Below are 15300 nucleotides of genomic sequence, written 5' to 3'. Positions count from 1 at the left end.
GAAGCTAAAGCTTACAGCTGTAAGTGCCTATATTAAAAAGAAAGATTGCAAATCAATAACCTACCTTACACGTTAAGAAACTAGAAAAAGAAGAGCAAACTAAACCTAAAGTGAACAGAAGGAAGGGAATAATAAAAATTAGAGCAGAAATAAATGAAATAGAGAATAGAAAAATATAAAAATAAGTGAAACCAAAAGTTGGTTCTTTGTAAAGATCAACAAAATCGACAAACCTTTAGCTAAATTGACCAAGAAAAGAAAAAGGAGAAAGAAGACTCAAACTACTAAAATTAGGGAGGAAAGAAGGGACATCATTACCAATGTTACAGAACTAGAAAGGATTATAAGGGACTACTATGAACAAATGCATGCCAACATATTGTATAATCTGGATGAAACAATCAAATTCCTAGAAAGACACAAACTACTAAAATTCATTTAAGAAGAAACAGAAAATCTGAATATACCTATCATAAGGGAAGAGATCAAATTAATAATTAAAAAGCTTCACACAAAGAAAAGTATAGGAGTAGACAGCTTCACTAGTGAATTCTACCAAATGTTTAAATTAGAATATCAATATTTGTCAATATTTTTTATTATATCCACTTTCAATGCGAAATGATACCTTATTGTGCTTTTGATTTGTATTTCGCTAATGACTAATCATGTTGAACATTTTTTCATGTGTGTATTGGCTAGTTATGTATCTTCTTTAGGGAAATGTCTATTAAAATACTTTGCCCATTTTTAAATTGGGTTTTTGCCTTTTTATTGTTGAATTATAAGAGTTCTTTATATATTTTAGATACAAATTCTTTATTAGATATATGATTTGCCAATATTTTCTTTCCTTCTGTGGGTTGTCTTTCACTTTCTTGATGGTGTCCTTTGAAACACAAAAGTATTTAATTTTGATGAAGTCTAACATCTATTTTTTCTTTTGTTGCTTGTGCTTTTGGTGTCATATTTAAGAAATCACTGCTTAACCCAAGGACATAAAGATATTCTCCTATGTTTTTTCCTAAGAGGTTTATAGTTTAGCTCTTACATTTAGGTCTATGATCCTGTTCATGTTATTTTTGTATATGGTGTCAGGTAGGGGTACAATTTCATTCTTTTGCATGTAGATATCAAGTTGTCCCAGCACTATTTGTTGAAAAGACTCTTCTTTCCTCACTGAATTGTCTTGATACCATTATTGAAAATCAATCAACTATAAATATAAAGGTTTATTTCTGGACTTTCAATCTAACTCCATTGATCTATATGTCTCTCTTTATGCCAGTACCAGTCTTTTTTTTTTTTCTTAATTTTATTTATTTCTTTTTCCCCCAAAGCCCCAGCAGATAGCTGTATGTCATAGCTGCACATCCTTCCAGTTGCTGTACGTGGGACGTGGCCTCAGCATGGCTGGAGAAGCGGTGCGTCGGTGCGGGCCCGGGATCCGAACCTGGGCCGCCAGCAGCGGAGTGCGCGCACTTAACCGCCAAGCCACGGGGCTGGCCCCAGTACCAGTCTTGATTACTGTTTTGTTCTAAGTTTTGAAACTGGAAAGTGTGAATCCTGCAATTTTGTTTTCTTTTTCAGGATTGTTTGGCTATTTTGAGTCTCTTACATTTCCATATAAATTATGGATCAGATTGTCAATATCTGCAAAAAGGCAGCTAGAACTTTGATAGGTCTTATGTGAAACCTGTAGATCAACCGTGAAGTACTGTCATCTTAAAAATATTAAGTATTCCAATCCATGAACATGGAGTGTCTTTCCATTTATTTAGGTATTCTTTAATTTCTTTCCCTAATTATTTTATTCATTTTGTTGCTCCTGTAAATGGAACTGTTTTCTTAATTTCATTTTTGGATTGTTTATTGCTAGTGTAAAGAAATATAATTAATTTTTGTACAGTGATTGTGTATCCTGCAACCTTCCTGAACTTGTTTATTACCCCTGATAGTGTTTTTGTGAATGCCTTAGGATTTTCTGTATACAAAATCATATCATCTGAGGATAGAGATAGTTTTACTTCTTCCTTTCCAATCTAAATGCTTTTATTTCTTTTTCATGCCTAATTGCCCCAGCTAGATCCTCCAACATAATGAATATAAGTGGCTAGAGCAGATATCTTTCTCTTGCTCCTGATCTTAAGGGGAAAGCATTCAGTCTTTTGTTATTAAGTATGACATTAGCTGTGGGTTTTTCACAGATGCCCTGTATCAGTTTGAAGAAGTTCCTTTCTGTTTCTAGTTTGTTGAATGATTTTATCACAAAAGGTTGGTGGATTTTTAAAAAATGCCTTTTCTACATCCATTATGGTGATCATGTTTTTTGTCTTTTATTCTATTTAATGGTGTATTACACTGACTGATGTCATATGTCAAGCCAACCTTGCATTTCTGAGATAAATCCCATTTGATCAGGGTGTGTAATTCCTGTAATACGTTGCTGGATTCAGTTTGCTAGTATTTTGTTGAAGATTTTTGCATTTATATTCATAAGGGATATTGGTCTGTAGTTTGCTTTTCTTGTGATATCTTTATCTGGTTTTTGCATCAGGGTAAAACTGACCTCATAAAATGAGTTGGGAAGTGTTCCTCCTCTTCATTTTTTGAAAGAGGTGTGAAGGATCGGTATTAATTCTTTAAAAATTTGATAGAATTCACCAACAAAGCCATTTTGTCTTGGGTTTTTCTTTGTGGGAAGTTTTAAGTTATTAACTTGATCTTGGTACTTGTGATAAGTCTTTTAAGATGGATATAATCAAAGAGACACTGAATTATACAGTTTAAAAGTGTGAATTTTATGGTATACAAATTATATCTCAATAATGCTGTCATAAAAAAAGAACACATGTACAGAATTCCATATCCAGTGTGGTAGATTGAACATGTCCCCTCATCTCTGTTTCTCCTTAAATACTCTAAAATGACAGTCAAACAACAGAAATACATAGGCCCACAGAGACAATGAAAACAGGAGAGGAGAACACAGTAATCAAAAGAGGTCAATAAATTTTGAAAGCTTTCATGGTAAATAACTTAGTATACTTAAGAAGCCGATATCCAAGAGAATCTGGAGGTGACAGCAACAGGAAGCAAGACTCTCAGAAACTGCAGGTATCACCAGACACCTCTGAGACTCGGGTATGAGGGCTAAAAAACAGGAAGATTGGTTTACAGTCTCCCCAAGATCCCCTCTGCCATCTCATGTCATTAGGTGAAGGGCCTTTCCCCACACTGTCAAAAGACTGAGGGATGCTCTCTGGAGTAGTTGATCACTGAGGATCTGTTCTCAAGGATACAGCAACAGCTGAGGGCTGAGATGCCAAAATGAAAACAGGTGTTGAGAGAAGGTTGACTTGCTGTACTGGAAGACTGCCAGCCTCTTTTTGCTATTTGGTTCGCAAAATATTGGCAGGCTACTCCATCCCTAGGAGGTGTAAAAGATTCCTCTTTGGGGAAACAGACAAGTCTAAGAGAACAGGCCAACAGATACAGGAATTAGAGGATGCTCTGACCGAATGACCAGACCCTCTTTGGTCATCTACAGGGAAGCCTGCTGGAGACACACACATGGAACACCAATGGACCTCACTTTTAGACCAAGACTGACATCCAGGAGTCTCTACATATAGGAGGAAAGTCTCTACCATGAAAGACGGAGACTGAAACAAATAAAACCAGGGCAAGTCTCCAGGGGAAATAAAAGTGCCCTAACAGTATCTGACAGATTTGACCATGAGGAAAGTTGGAAGAACAGGTATATTATAGAGATGATAGAGGGAGCTAGAAATCCTAGCCAGATTTGAAAACCAAAAGAAAATAACAAACAAGCAAACAACAAAAGAGGCAATTAATTCCAGGAAAAACAAAAAGTTTTACAAGAAAGGAAGTATAATAGTACAACTCGTGGCTCACCTAGCTGAGTATAAAGAGTTGATTACCAGTTTAAACAAAAATGTATGTAAACTATATTCAAAGAACAAGAAGAAGGACACGTATGTGTGAGAGATGAATGACTCAGGAGAAACATCCTCATTTTCCATGGGAAGAAGAAAATAGATAATAACTAACAATCAAAAATTTTAAAATGGCAGTAGAAGCTACTTGAAGAATACCAAAAGAGTTTAAAGTGGCTGCTCTTGGGGAGCAGCGACTAGACACAGGCCAAGTTGAGCCAGGGAATCACTGTTTTATGTTACAAGCTTTGTAATATGCTTTGGCTTTTAAAATTATGTATACACATTGTTTATACAAAAACATTTTTTATACATAAACATTTAATTAAAAAGTAGGAGAATGATGCCAGCCTGAGCTTCTGATTGAGAATCAATTAGTATATAACACACGAACACACAGGATGAAAATGAGCTAGAACAGCCAAGATTGGACTTTCAGGCTCCACACCCCAGCTCAAGCACTACTTGACCTGGAGGTGAGCTCTGAGTTCTGGCTAACTTGTGGCTTGCTTCAAAGGCTATCAAGTTCATCCTCTGAGATGACAGGCTGGCCTCACTGCAACGAGTTAATGCTAACAATCTGCAGAGACCCATGTCTGTGGAAAGACAGGCAGGATCACATACCAGAAAGTGGCAAGTGATACTTATTAACCAAAACATATGATTAATAAACATCACACAAATGAAAAACGGTGTAACGCATTACTAGCAAATGCAAGTGACTTGGCTCTGAATGGAGGCAGAGCATAGACCTAAAGTTTGCAGTAGTTCTTTTATCCAGGGATGAACTGAGCAGCAGACAAAAGCTCCAGGAGTCTGTCAGCAGCTGATACCACAACAAGCTTTGGAATGCTCTCCCGTCGTCTGGATCATGAGCCCATTTCTCTGCACTATCTGCCCCTCAGTGTTTGGATCCAGAGTAAGGCAGCTGATAGGCAGTGCTTACTTTTGCTCTCTACAGGTATCTTCCAGAAATACATTTTAATGAAAAGTTGTCACCATCATTAGTTTTTTTTATTGAGGTAACACTGATTTATATAACACTGTATAAATTTCATGTATACATTATTATATTTTGCCTTCTGTATAGACCACATCTTGTTCCCCACCAAAAGTCTAGTTGCCATACCATTATTATTATTACAGTTATTAAACAGCAAAGCCTGGTTTGTAGAGGGAAAATATAAGGCAACTGTTGAGTTCATAAGAAAGGGAGGAGAAGTGGTTTGCTGACAACCAGTGTGGCCCAGAGTAGTCTCTCATTGAGGCACATGGTCACAGGGCTGCTATCAGTCAGGGAAAACTTGCCAATGTTATTGGGTTCTGGCTGTATGGGGACATTGCCAGCTTCAGGTCCTGAAAGCTATACATTCAGCTGTAAAGTGGGGCAACACCCTTGGCAGTGCTGGTCACTTGCACTTGCCCCCTGGCAGATGAAAAGCCCCTGGGCAGTCTTAGCTGCACGCTTCCTTTCCTGGCTGAAAGGTCAAGTGCTTTGAATTCAATGCCTACCTTGAGTTCATCTTTGCTCTGGAAGTTGTCCAGGAGGTGCTGGTAATGGGTGTCACACATCTGGCGGAGCAGCGAGAGAAGGCACGATACATACTCACCCTGAGGACCAACAAAAAAACACTTAGCACAGCCAATCACAAGGACATTGTCGTCACCCCGCCCACCCGATCTACAGAGGGCAAGGAGAGAAGGAAGGGTCTGAGATGGCCCCAATGATCATGAAACGGAAGGTGACAACTCTGGCCCTGAAAATGAGTTTTCTTTTCTGCTAACGGAAGCCAGAAGGGCTCGGGAGTTTTAATAAGACCTCTGCAGCACGGAGCTAATTGAAAAACCTTAACCTATAACAAAGAAGTACTGCAAACTGAGACAGATAGTCTGGTTTTTTTGCTAGGAAAGTTCTGGCTAAAAAGTCCTTTGTCATCATATGTTGCAAAGGCACTGTACTGAAATCTGGAGAGGCTACTCGGAAAAGGGCGCTCAGCCTTCACTGGACAGAATTTGGACTCTGTTCATCTTACTGGGCTGGAGCAGCCCTTCTACAAGGATCTCTTTGGGGATCTCCCAGAACTAATGTGTGGTTACCGGCCCAGGCAGATGGAACATATAGATCAACATAAGTGTCCGGAAAGCAGAGGAGTCAAAACTGACTTTTATGAGAAGACGAGCTATGGGCTTTAATGCAAGTAAAAATTTAAGGATAAAAAAGAAGTCTTCAAAATTTCTTCAAGTCCCAACTGGGGTACACGGAAGAAAACCTTGCTTTAAGGACTCCAAAGACTTTTACCATCTTATGACAATTTTTGGCATGGGGCAGCCAAGCATGGCCTCCTCGTAGAAGGTTGTCTCTTCAAAAGGGATGGAGGAAAATTACTTCATTTGGACAATTTTCAAATGTTTTAAACTCAAGGGAATTTGATCACAGTTTTTTAGTCTCTCAAATCCTTTCTAGACCCATGAAATTATTATACATATATGCATGTAAAATATATACATGTATATGAACCTCAGTTTTATCTGAAAAATGCGCATAATAAGCCATAATTCACAGATTTGTTGTGAAGATCAGATGAATTAATGTACATAAAGCATTTAAGTAAAAAGTCCAGTACATAAAGAAGTACTCACTAAATTATCATCTTCATTAAATCTATATAAAATAAATCACTTCATTAGTAAGTACTGCTAAATGAGTTAATATTTGTAAAGCACATAAAGCAGGGTCTGGCCCACAGCAAGAACTATGTCATTGTTGGTTAGAAGGATGGGTTACCAGGACACGCCAGAGTGCATATGCTTTTACCTACAGTGAGACTGCCCTCAATAGGAGCTCCTAAGGGAGCAGATATTCTTTCCAAGCCCAATGCTCCAGAACACATGACAAGTCTCTCCTCTCCCTGCTCTCCCTAGCATGCTAGAGCTTAGCTTGCTCCCTAGAGGGTTTTCTTCAAAGAGATCATTGTAATCTCCCATCTGCCAACTGGAAGATTCCATGCAATCTGTTTATCATGTTCCAACATCAGGGCTAAGAAGTCCACCCTAGGAAGAGGAGAGGGGGCTCTGGGGGCTGTATCTGTGCCCCTTCTGAGAGGCTTTCCCAGTCTGCTTCTCTAGATCATGGGAGATCATTATCCAGTAATGCCAGTGTAATCCTACCTCATCACATTTTTCCTGATGCTCGACATTTAGATACAAACACTATGGACAAAAGCAACTAATCTGTTACAAGCAAATTCTGAGAAAATTATTCTCACATCATTTAGGAAAGCCTGTTTTTAGAAGTAATAGTCTATTTTTCACCTTCAACCTCTTATTACATCTCTGCTTCATTCCACATTATAGAAAATGACTTGGCTCAAAGGCAAAGGCCATTGGAGACAGTGTGCAGGAAAACAGGACAAGAAGCATTCCCTGAATCTGCCCTAAAGTAGATTCCTGGAAGTATGAACCTAGAGCTTTCAGAGTGGAGAAGGGAGTCAGATTTGAGGAGGGAAGAGGGCAGCATGCTGACAACCATGCAGGAAGGGAGGCTGATGAGATGGTGAGATGGGGGTTGGCGTGGAGGAGCCCCAGGTTAGAAAAGAAAGCAAGAAAACCTGAATGTTAGTTACTAACAGTGATCTCAGCTGTGCACTGCGGGCACCGCTGCCCTCTTACCGCCTCCTGAGCGTGCGATTTGCTCATGATGGTGAGGAGAGTCTGCAAGAGCACGTCCAGGAGGCTCTCCACCATCATTTCTACCTCCTCTATGACATCTGCCTCCTGGAGCAAGGAGCAAGAGAGCACACCATTAGCATCAGGCCAGGCTGATATGCAGCTGGCAGTACTTACTAAATCCGTCATGTCAGGAGTCGTCTTCTGACTGGATTCTCCACACTGAGTTCTCAGCCTCACTAGCATGCAGTGTCAAGGAACTCAGGAAAACAGCTCTGAGAGGAGGTGAGGCATAGCTGCCACTGCTGACTGGTGTGGTGGCTGGGGCCTGACCCTAACCCAGCACCACCTTGACATCCACAATTCTAATCCTCAGGCAGATACATTAATTTCAATATACAGGGCAGAAGCAAAGGTCCCGAGTTAAATGTTTTCTTTGATTTCCCTAGAAAAGTCAGGGGAAAGCATAACACTGCTAACACTTTGAGAAAATGGTAAGTATTCACAGCACAGGGTGTGGTGGCAGCACTTTCACTATTGCTAACGCACATAGAAGTATCTCAGTCTTTCTGAAGACTGTTTTCTCCTCAGGGTTTTCTCCTTGGGTGATCTTAATCTTTACCAGCCCTGATTGCTGCCCAGATATGCCTGGGTCCCACTTCTAGCTCCTGAGCATTTTTACTTGTGTTCCCTGGTCCATCTGAAGGACTTGGGTCTCAGTGCACCTTTCTCGGGCAGCCTCACAAAAACAATGGAGCATGTCTCCTCACTAAGGGCTACTTCCCAGCTACCAGGCTGTGAATTTAGGAAGAGTCTGTGCTATCCTTTTCTAGACTTCTTAGATTCAGTCTCGAATCCTGCAGCTTGATTTTAATTATCTCACAAAGAGATTCCCACTGCCCCTTCTCCAGCCTCTTTATACTATTACTGGTCCAAATGTCCATCTGTCCCTCCCTCCATCAATCCACCATTCATTAAGCATTTACCATATGCCAGTCACTGTTTAAGAACCTAAGTATACAGAGGTGAACAAGAAAGACTATCTCTGCTCTCATGGAACTTAAATTTCATCTACCTCCTACCCATCCATTCAATATAATTATACTGTGGCCCGTTCCAAATGGAGAATTTGAGCAGCTCTTGGGGCCAAAGTCATCTTTCTCATCTGTTGAACTGATCGTAACACTCTTACCTATGTTACCTCTTTGAGTAGTTGTAAGCAATTAATTGCACCTGACTCTCTAGCCCCACAAATACAACCAGACCTTCTCCTTCAAGGTTTTTACCTGTTCCCATTCCTCTCCATTCCTCCTTCCCCTTTCTTTTTCCCTTCAATTTCTGTCTTTCCTTTGGCAATAAGACTCCCACCTCCGCGAGGCTGACCTTGGGTTACTAGTAGACCTTACGTGCTGGTCTTGCCTTTCTGAGGCCCGGTGGGAAGGAGAGCTGCCAAGCCTTGCCTGCAGCCAAGAGAAAACAGCAGGGCCACTACAACCATCACAGTCACTGTGCCAAGCTGGGTCCCCGTCACCAGATGGTACTTTCAGTATGGACACCAGAGTACCCTATTGGATCCCTGCATCCTACTCAAACCAAGCCTACTCTTTTCTTTTCTGCACCTCTCCTGGTCCACATGGATAGCCTAACCTCATATGTTCTTATCACCTGGCTACTGGTCTTCATTTTAAATGCACTTGAAATTTTATTCTCTAGAAACCTTATCTCAACTTAATAAGATGGTGTAATAAAAACTCAGTCCTGTTCTTAATTTCTTTCTTTATACTTTCCAAATTTTCTATAAGAAATATGCATTTCTATTATCATAAATATATAAAATAAATATTATTAAAATAAATTCCTACCCTATCCATGCCTGATACATGTCTTTTCTTCCCTCCTTCCCTATCCTCCTCACTCCCCTCCCACCACAGATCTCTTTTAAAAAGAAAAAATAAAGAGGAAAGAAAATAGGCAAAAGCACCACTAGTTGAAACCTGACTCCTAAAGTATACTTCTACCATCTTATGAAGGCTCAGAGCTCTTGTGGGCAACATTTATCTCTTGTACATCCTGACCTCATCTGTCCTGGTATAGGAATGCCATATGGGTGGACTAAAGCTGCCAGGAAGCTGACAGAGAAGTCTGAATGAGCAAGGTGCCTCTCAGCCTGGGTCTGCCTCCCTGTGCTTATGTCTGAGCATCCTCAGAACACTCCCAGGAACACAGAATTAATACCTTTTGATAGAAAGAGAGTATGGCACAGGATGGGGCTTTCTGGTACTACAGATAACTATGCTTCTGGGTGGATTTATCAGAGTGTAACTTTTTAAAATAGCAAGACTGTGTTATGCTGAGAAGCCTGCTGGACACACACAGGCCTCCATTCACTTGGGCACCTTCCTGTCACTGACAAAAGCTTCTCTGACTGAGAAGTATACAAAGTGATCTTTGTTGGTCTGTGTCAGGCTAAAGAAACACAAGACTAGGGTAGAGCTGGGTGGGGGATGGAGTGGGTATGGGGCCACTACCAGAGAGCTTGTCTTGATGATGGAAAAGATGCTGCCAAGAATCCCTGAGCAGATTAGCAGCTCTTTCTGCTGCCTCAGGTGAAGGTGAATGTGATGGAGAACCACAGGAAGCAGGATGCGGCGAGATTCTGGGAGAGAAAAGACAAAGGTGAAGAAGTCCTTCAGAGAAGAACCAGCTACTTCTAGAAGCCAGTGGCACTGTGGGACTTAGCCAGTCTCAAAGCAGATGGGGCTGGGACTGGGGCCAAGCTGGAGGTCACCCCCTTACCTTATGTGGGCCTAAAAGCCCACTTTCCAGATATTATTATTAAGACATTTCACAGCATTATTCTGGATATTATTATTAAGACATTTCACAGCATTATCCTTCCATCTCTCTTTCCTTCTTTCTCATTTCCAGCCTTAGTATATATGGCATTTTGTGCAGGATGGATGTTAGGATATTGCTTCCCAACAAAAATCTCTTTTAATGACAACTCCAAATTAAAAGCACAGCTTACAGTGAAAACTCCATTTAAATGTTACAGCTACTTCTATGAACTACATTGATTGAACTTACAGACTTGATATTGATTATAAATGGTCCCTCTTCACAATGCCCTGCCTAGGTGGCCTGGCACTTCCATCCCCACGTGCACTTACTTTATGGCAGCCATTAGGCCTGGCTCTTTTTGCCCCTCAGGCCTGTGGGACGCTAGGTGTGTCCACAGCAATGAACGGAATAGAAGCAGGACTTCTGTCATAAGACTTCGATAATTAGCTAAACCTTATTGTCAATCATACTGCATAAATTCAAATATTTTTCTCTTCTTTTCTCTTCAATATTACCTGAATAGTATTTTCATCAGGAGGTGACTATATTTAGAACCCTGAATTCAGGAAGGCTGTATCCTAGTTCAAGCTCCTCTATTAACTCACTCTAAGACCTCAGGCAGGTTGACTCCTCCAATGGGCTTGATTTTCCCCATCTGTAGAATGAGGTACTAATGGCCTCTTCCACATTTATTTCATAGGTGTGGTGAGAAGACAAAGTGAAATACAAGTGTCAACATATTTCTGGTGCCCTGCACTCCTATATGGTCAGTGACTATGTAACTCTGCAGGTACCTTCATACCTGGCCAGCGTGATTCAGTCAGAGTAACAGTAATGTAAGCCATGGCATTTTGGATTTATTGTTCATATGTGACCATAATTAAAATTTTTTCCAGATAAAATTCAGAAAGAAAATCTTTTTCAGCCAAAGACAAATTGCATGACATACAAGAGCTTTGGGGGACTGCCTTGTCAAATACTTAAAATATGTTCAAATAAAATGGAATGACAGCTATTCTGTTTAAAAGGATGCTTGGATAAAAGAAGAGTTCATACTGTATTTTGTAGATCAAAATACCAACATAGCAGGCTTTATAACAACCAATAGCTGCCTGCAGACAAAACAGTAGTTTGTTACTAGAACCTGCTGAAGAAGAGACCAAACTGATGTGCTCTGAGAATTTAACTGTTAGTTTAATGATACCATTGGTAAAAATCCTTCTGCTTCAGGGAAGATGCTGCAACTCAGGCATTCAATGAAAGTGAGATGCAAATGAAAATCTGGCGATGACTTGTTACCTCAAAATCCAATTACATAGTTCCACTGCTACATAAAGTTTAATAAAAATTTTTCTTAAGTGATTATGGGAAGGAGCAAGTACATATAAATATTAGAAATAAAGTATGTCAATGAGGGCAGTTTGCTGTCCCTGTTCCCATACATTCAGAAAGTATCTTCTTTAAGCTGTACACAAAGCTTGAGTGTGTGCAATGACCTCAGTGATAGTGTGTCCAAACCATTGATAAAATCTTCAATCCAGGAACTAGTGAAGTGAGAAACGTTTACCATAAATAGTTACCGGTTGAGAAAAGCTGACTTTCTTGGTGCAGCTTTACCGTCAGCAATACTCTACACTGGCAGAGTTAAGTTAAAGAGAACACCTATTTCGTACTGCAAATGTGTATACCACTAGCCTGAGAAACTACTGTTCTTATACTTTAAAAGTCAAACTTAAAAAATTTTCCTATAGGGCCGGCCCCCGTGGCGTAGCGGTTAAGTGCGTATGCTCCACTGCTGGCGGCCCAGGTTCAGATCCCGGGCGCGCACTGACATACCGCTTGTCAGGCCATGCTGAGGCTGCGTCCCACATAAAGTGGAGGAAGATGGGCACGGATGTTAGCTCAGGGCCTGTCTTCCTCAGCAAAAAAAGAGGAGGATAGGCATGGATGTTAGTTCAGGGCTGATCTTCCTCACACACACACAAAAAATTTTCCTATAAAAAATTCTAATTATAAAAATTCTAGAGCCAGCCCTGATGGCCTAGTGGTTAAAGTTTGGTGTGCTCCACTTCAGCGGCCCGGGTTCAGTTCCTGGGTGCAGAACCACATCACTCGTCTGTCAGTAGCCATGCTGTGGTGGCAGCTCACATAGGAGAACTAGAAGGACTTACAACTAGAATATATAACTATGTACTGGGGGTTTGGGGAGAAGAAAAAAAGAGAGAGAGGAAGATTGGCAACAGATGTTAGCTCAGGGCGAATCTTTCCCAGCAAAAAAAAATTCTAATAATTTTGCTACCATTTCAGATTTATTCCTGTGCCGTAGAAGTGTATTCTATGATAGTGATATTCCACTTAAAGGATCAGCCTCATATTGATCTTAAAATTTGGCATCTTAACATTGAATACTTGGTACCACTGCAAGGCTGCACTTGATCACATTCAATGTGGTTTCGGGTGTAAATCCAGAGCTTCTCTCTGAAAAGCTCTCTGGGTTGCTGATGGTATTTGTTAGGCTGTCCTGACCTCTTGAAGATCATGGAGGGCTCCCTGTCCATCTCTTTGTCTAATCCTTAGAGCCTCCTTCAAAGAGAGGAAAAGGAATCTGTCTGACTAGTGAGGCAAGGAACAGAGACAGCACAGTGTGTCCTCAGGGGCCCCTTTCAGAGTCTTTATTATTTCCTTGACTTATCCTTATCACCTTGGGCGAGACCCTTCTCTCTTGCTCCCCCGCTTTCCTTCTGCTTTCCTCTCCTGCTAGGGGTATGGCAGGCCCATTCCTGGCAGCTGGGTAGGCTTGTCGCCCTGGAGGTTGCTCTGCACCACCCCATGTAGGTCCCTAGGAATAAACTGTGAGTGAGACAGTAGGCCTAGGTCTCGGCTGCATTCTCTAACACAGTTTACCAAAATCTCTGCATTTTAAGGGCCACTGGCTTCTTGCATGATGGTTGATAAAACTGGTCCTTTGATTACGACTTGGCTAACACACTGGAAAGGAGGAAAGGTGAGCCTGACTCTCATCTCAACTTGATTTACCTGAGAAAGAAAATAGGCGGCTGTCTACAGTCCGGGCAATAGACTGTAGCTTCACCACATCCATTGACTGCCCAATGTGCACGGTGCTGGGCATGCTCCCCAGAGTCCCTCTCACAAACTCTGCCACCTCCTGCACAGTGAACATCTGCAGCAGCTCGTCAAAGATAGTTGGGAAGGAATTGAGGAGTGCAGCCTGCAGAAATAAGTGAAGCCGTGGTTAGCTCAGAGTTAGGTGTGTGTCTATCTTGCCTACTCAGACAATGACACAAGGTGGTGAGGGGTTGAGAAGGCACTGCAGCAACCCAGCCTCAGGTGGACTCCTTCCTGGGCTTTGACTCTATCCATTCCTGCAGCATTCTTGGGGCATGGAACACAGAGAATGCAAAAGGAAACCAAGACAAGAGAATTTACTGGGGCCCAGGCCATCTGAAGCTTTCATAACTTGCCAAGGCATTTGCTGGCAAGAGAAGAGAATATAAAGAGAAAACAGGACAACATGGCTTAATATCCATAGCTGTTTTTGCTCATAAAATGGATTAAAATTTTTTGTCTGTCTCTATGATCAAGCTCTTGACTTCCCAATTTTGGTTCCAAACTCAAGCCAGGGACCTCTCAAAGTACGTATGGCAGAGATAGGTGAGCACCTCCAAGCAGCAATAACTGAACTCCACTCACAGCCCTGCAGCCAGCAATTCAGCTCTAAAAGCTAGACCATTTTCCCAGAATAGAGACATTTATTTGTAACCATGAAATCTGAAGACTTTGTAAACTATTTCCTTCATATGTGATGCCTTGCAGTCTCAAGTGTAAATCCAAAAGGATGGAGAATGTTTGGATTTAGTCAGCCATGAACTCTTGAGGACTATTGATGATGTTGGCATAGAGTTCAGCGACCTAGATGGCCCGGGTGAAGAAAAAGTGTGTGTTTGAAGACTTCTCTTCTAGGATCTCAGCTCTAGGAGACCTACGAGGTGGCCTCTTCAGATAATAGTTTCAGAGGCTTTGGGAAGCAGAGTAGGATAGGAGAAAGAGAATAGGTTTTGGAATGAGACAGACATGAGTTTAAATCCTAGTTTTACCACTATCTGCCACATAACCTTGGGTGAGTTACTGCCTAATCCTCAGTTTTCTCATCTACAAAATGGGGACAGTGCTATTACTTACCTCCTGGTATTGGTATGAGGAAAAAAATTAGGTGCCTAAAGTTAGTTTCCAGTAGAGTGCCTGGCACACAATAGGCCTTCGATAAATCTTGGTTCTCATTCCTCTCTCTTATCCAAATGGAAGCAGCCTGAAGGAGGCTTTTTCCACTTCTAAGTCCTCTTACACTATTAACCCAAGATTTACAAAGGGAAATGAAGTGGCAGCCTGAGACAAGAAGATGAGAGTGCACTCTTCCTAATTGGCAGCTAGGGGAGCGGAGGTGTTTTTCCTGACTGCTTCCTCAGGCAGTAATTTCACTCACTCACTGAGTGAAAATTTATGCCATGGGGAAACAGGTCTGTCATACTGCAGTCTATGTTTAGGCCAGGCCCAAGTACAGAACTTATATAAATTCTATCTGCAGATTTATAACTCCCTGAGATATCAAAGAGATTGTTTTGCAGTAATTAGAACCAGGACAAAAACATATTTTTATAAGCAGCTAGATACAAAAGACAAGGAGGGAAAGGCAGGGACTTCATAGTCAACAACAAACAGTAGCTGATTTGCTTTCTTAAATGGTGAAATTTCCTATACGTATGCACCAGGGCAGAAGAACACTTGCATCCTAACATCTCCTAGTGGTCAGAATCAA

General features: G+C 41.2%; 1 protein-coding gene across 9 annotated transcripts in view; it reads right to left on the bottom strand.

Annotated features, from left to right (window-relative positions):
* DOCK3 (dedicator of cytokinesis 3) overlaps positions 1–15300 on the bottom strand; it is a 448733-nt gene that overhangs the window by 71141 nt on the left and 362292 nt on the right. For all 9 annotated transcript variants that reach the window (XM_087431091.1, XM_087431098.1, XM_087431092.1 and 6 more), the window contains 4 exons: positions 13503–13695; positions 10154–10281; positions 7629–7733; positions 5472–5570 (listed from right to left, as the gene is read on the bottom strand). In XM_087431091.1, coding sequence (XP_087287217.1) covers positions 5472–5570; positions 7629–7733; positions 10154–10281; positions 13503–13695 — 525 coding nt within the window. The remainder of the gene's footprint in view (positions 1–5471; positions 5571–7628; positions 7734–10153; positions 10282–13502; positions 13696–15300) is intronic.

Source organism: Ceratotherium simum, chromosome 5 (genome assembly GCF_057802395.1).
Source record: "Ceratotherium simum simum isolate JZ-2026a chromosome 5, ASM5780239v1, whole genome shotgun sequence".
In the NCBI taxonomy this organism is placed as follows: Eukaryota; Metazoa; Chordata; class Mammalia; order Perissodactyla; family Rhinocerotidae; genus Ceratotherium; species Ceratotherium simum.
Note: the sequence above shows the minus strand (reverse complement) of the source record. Positions and strands in the feature narration are given on the sequence as shown.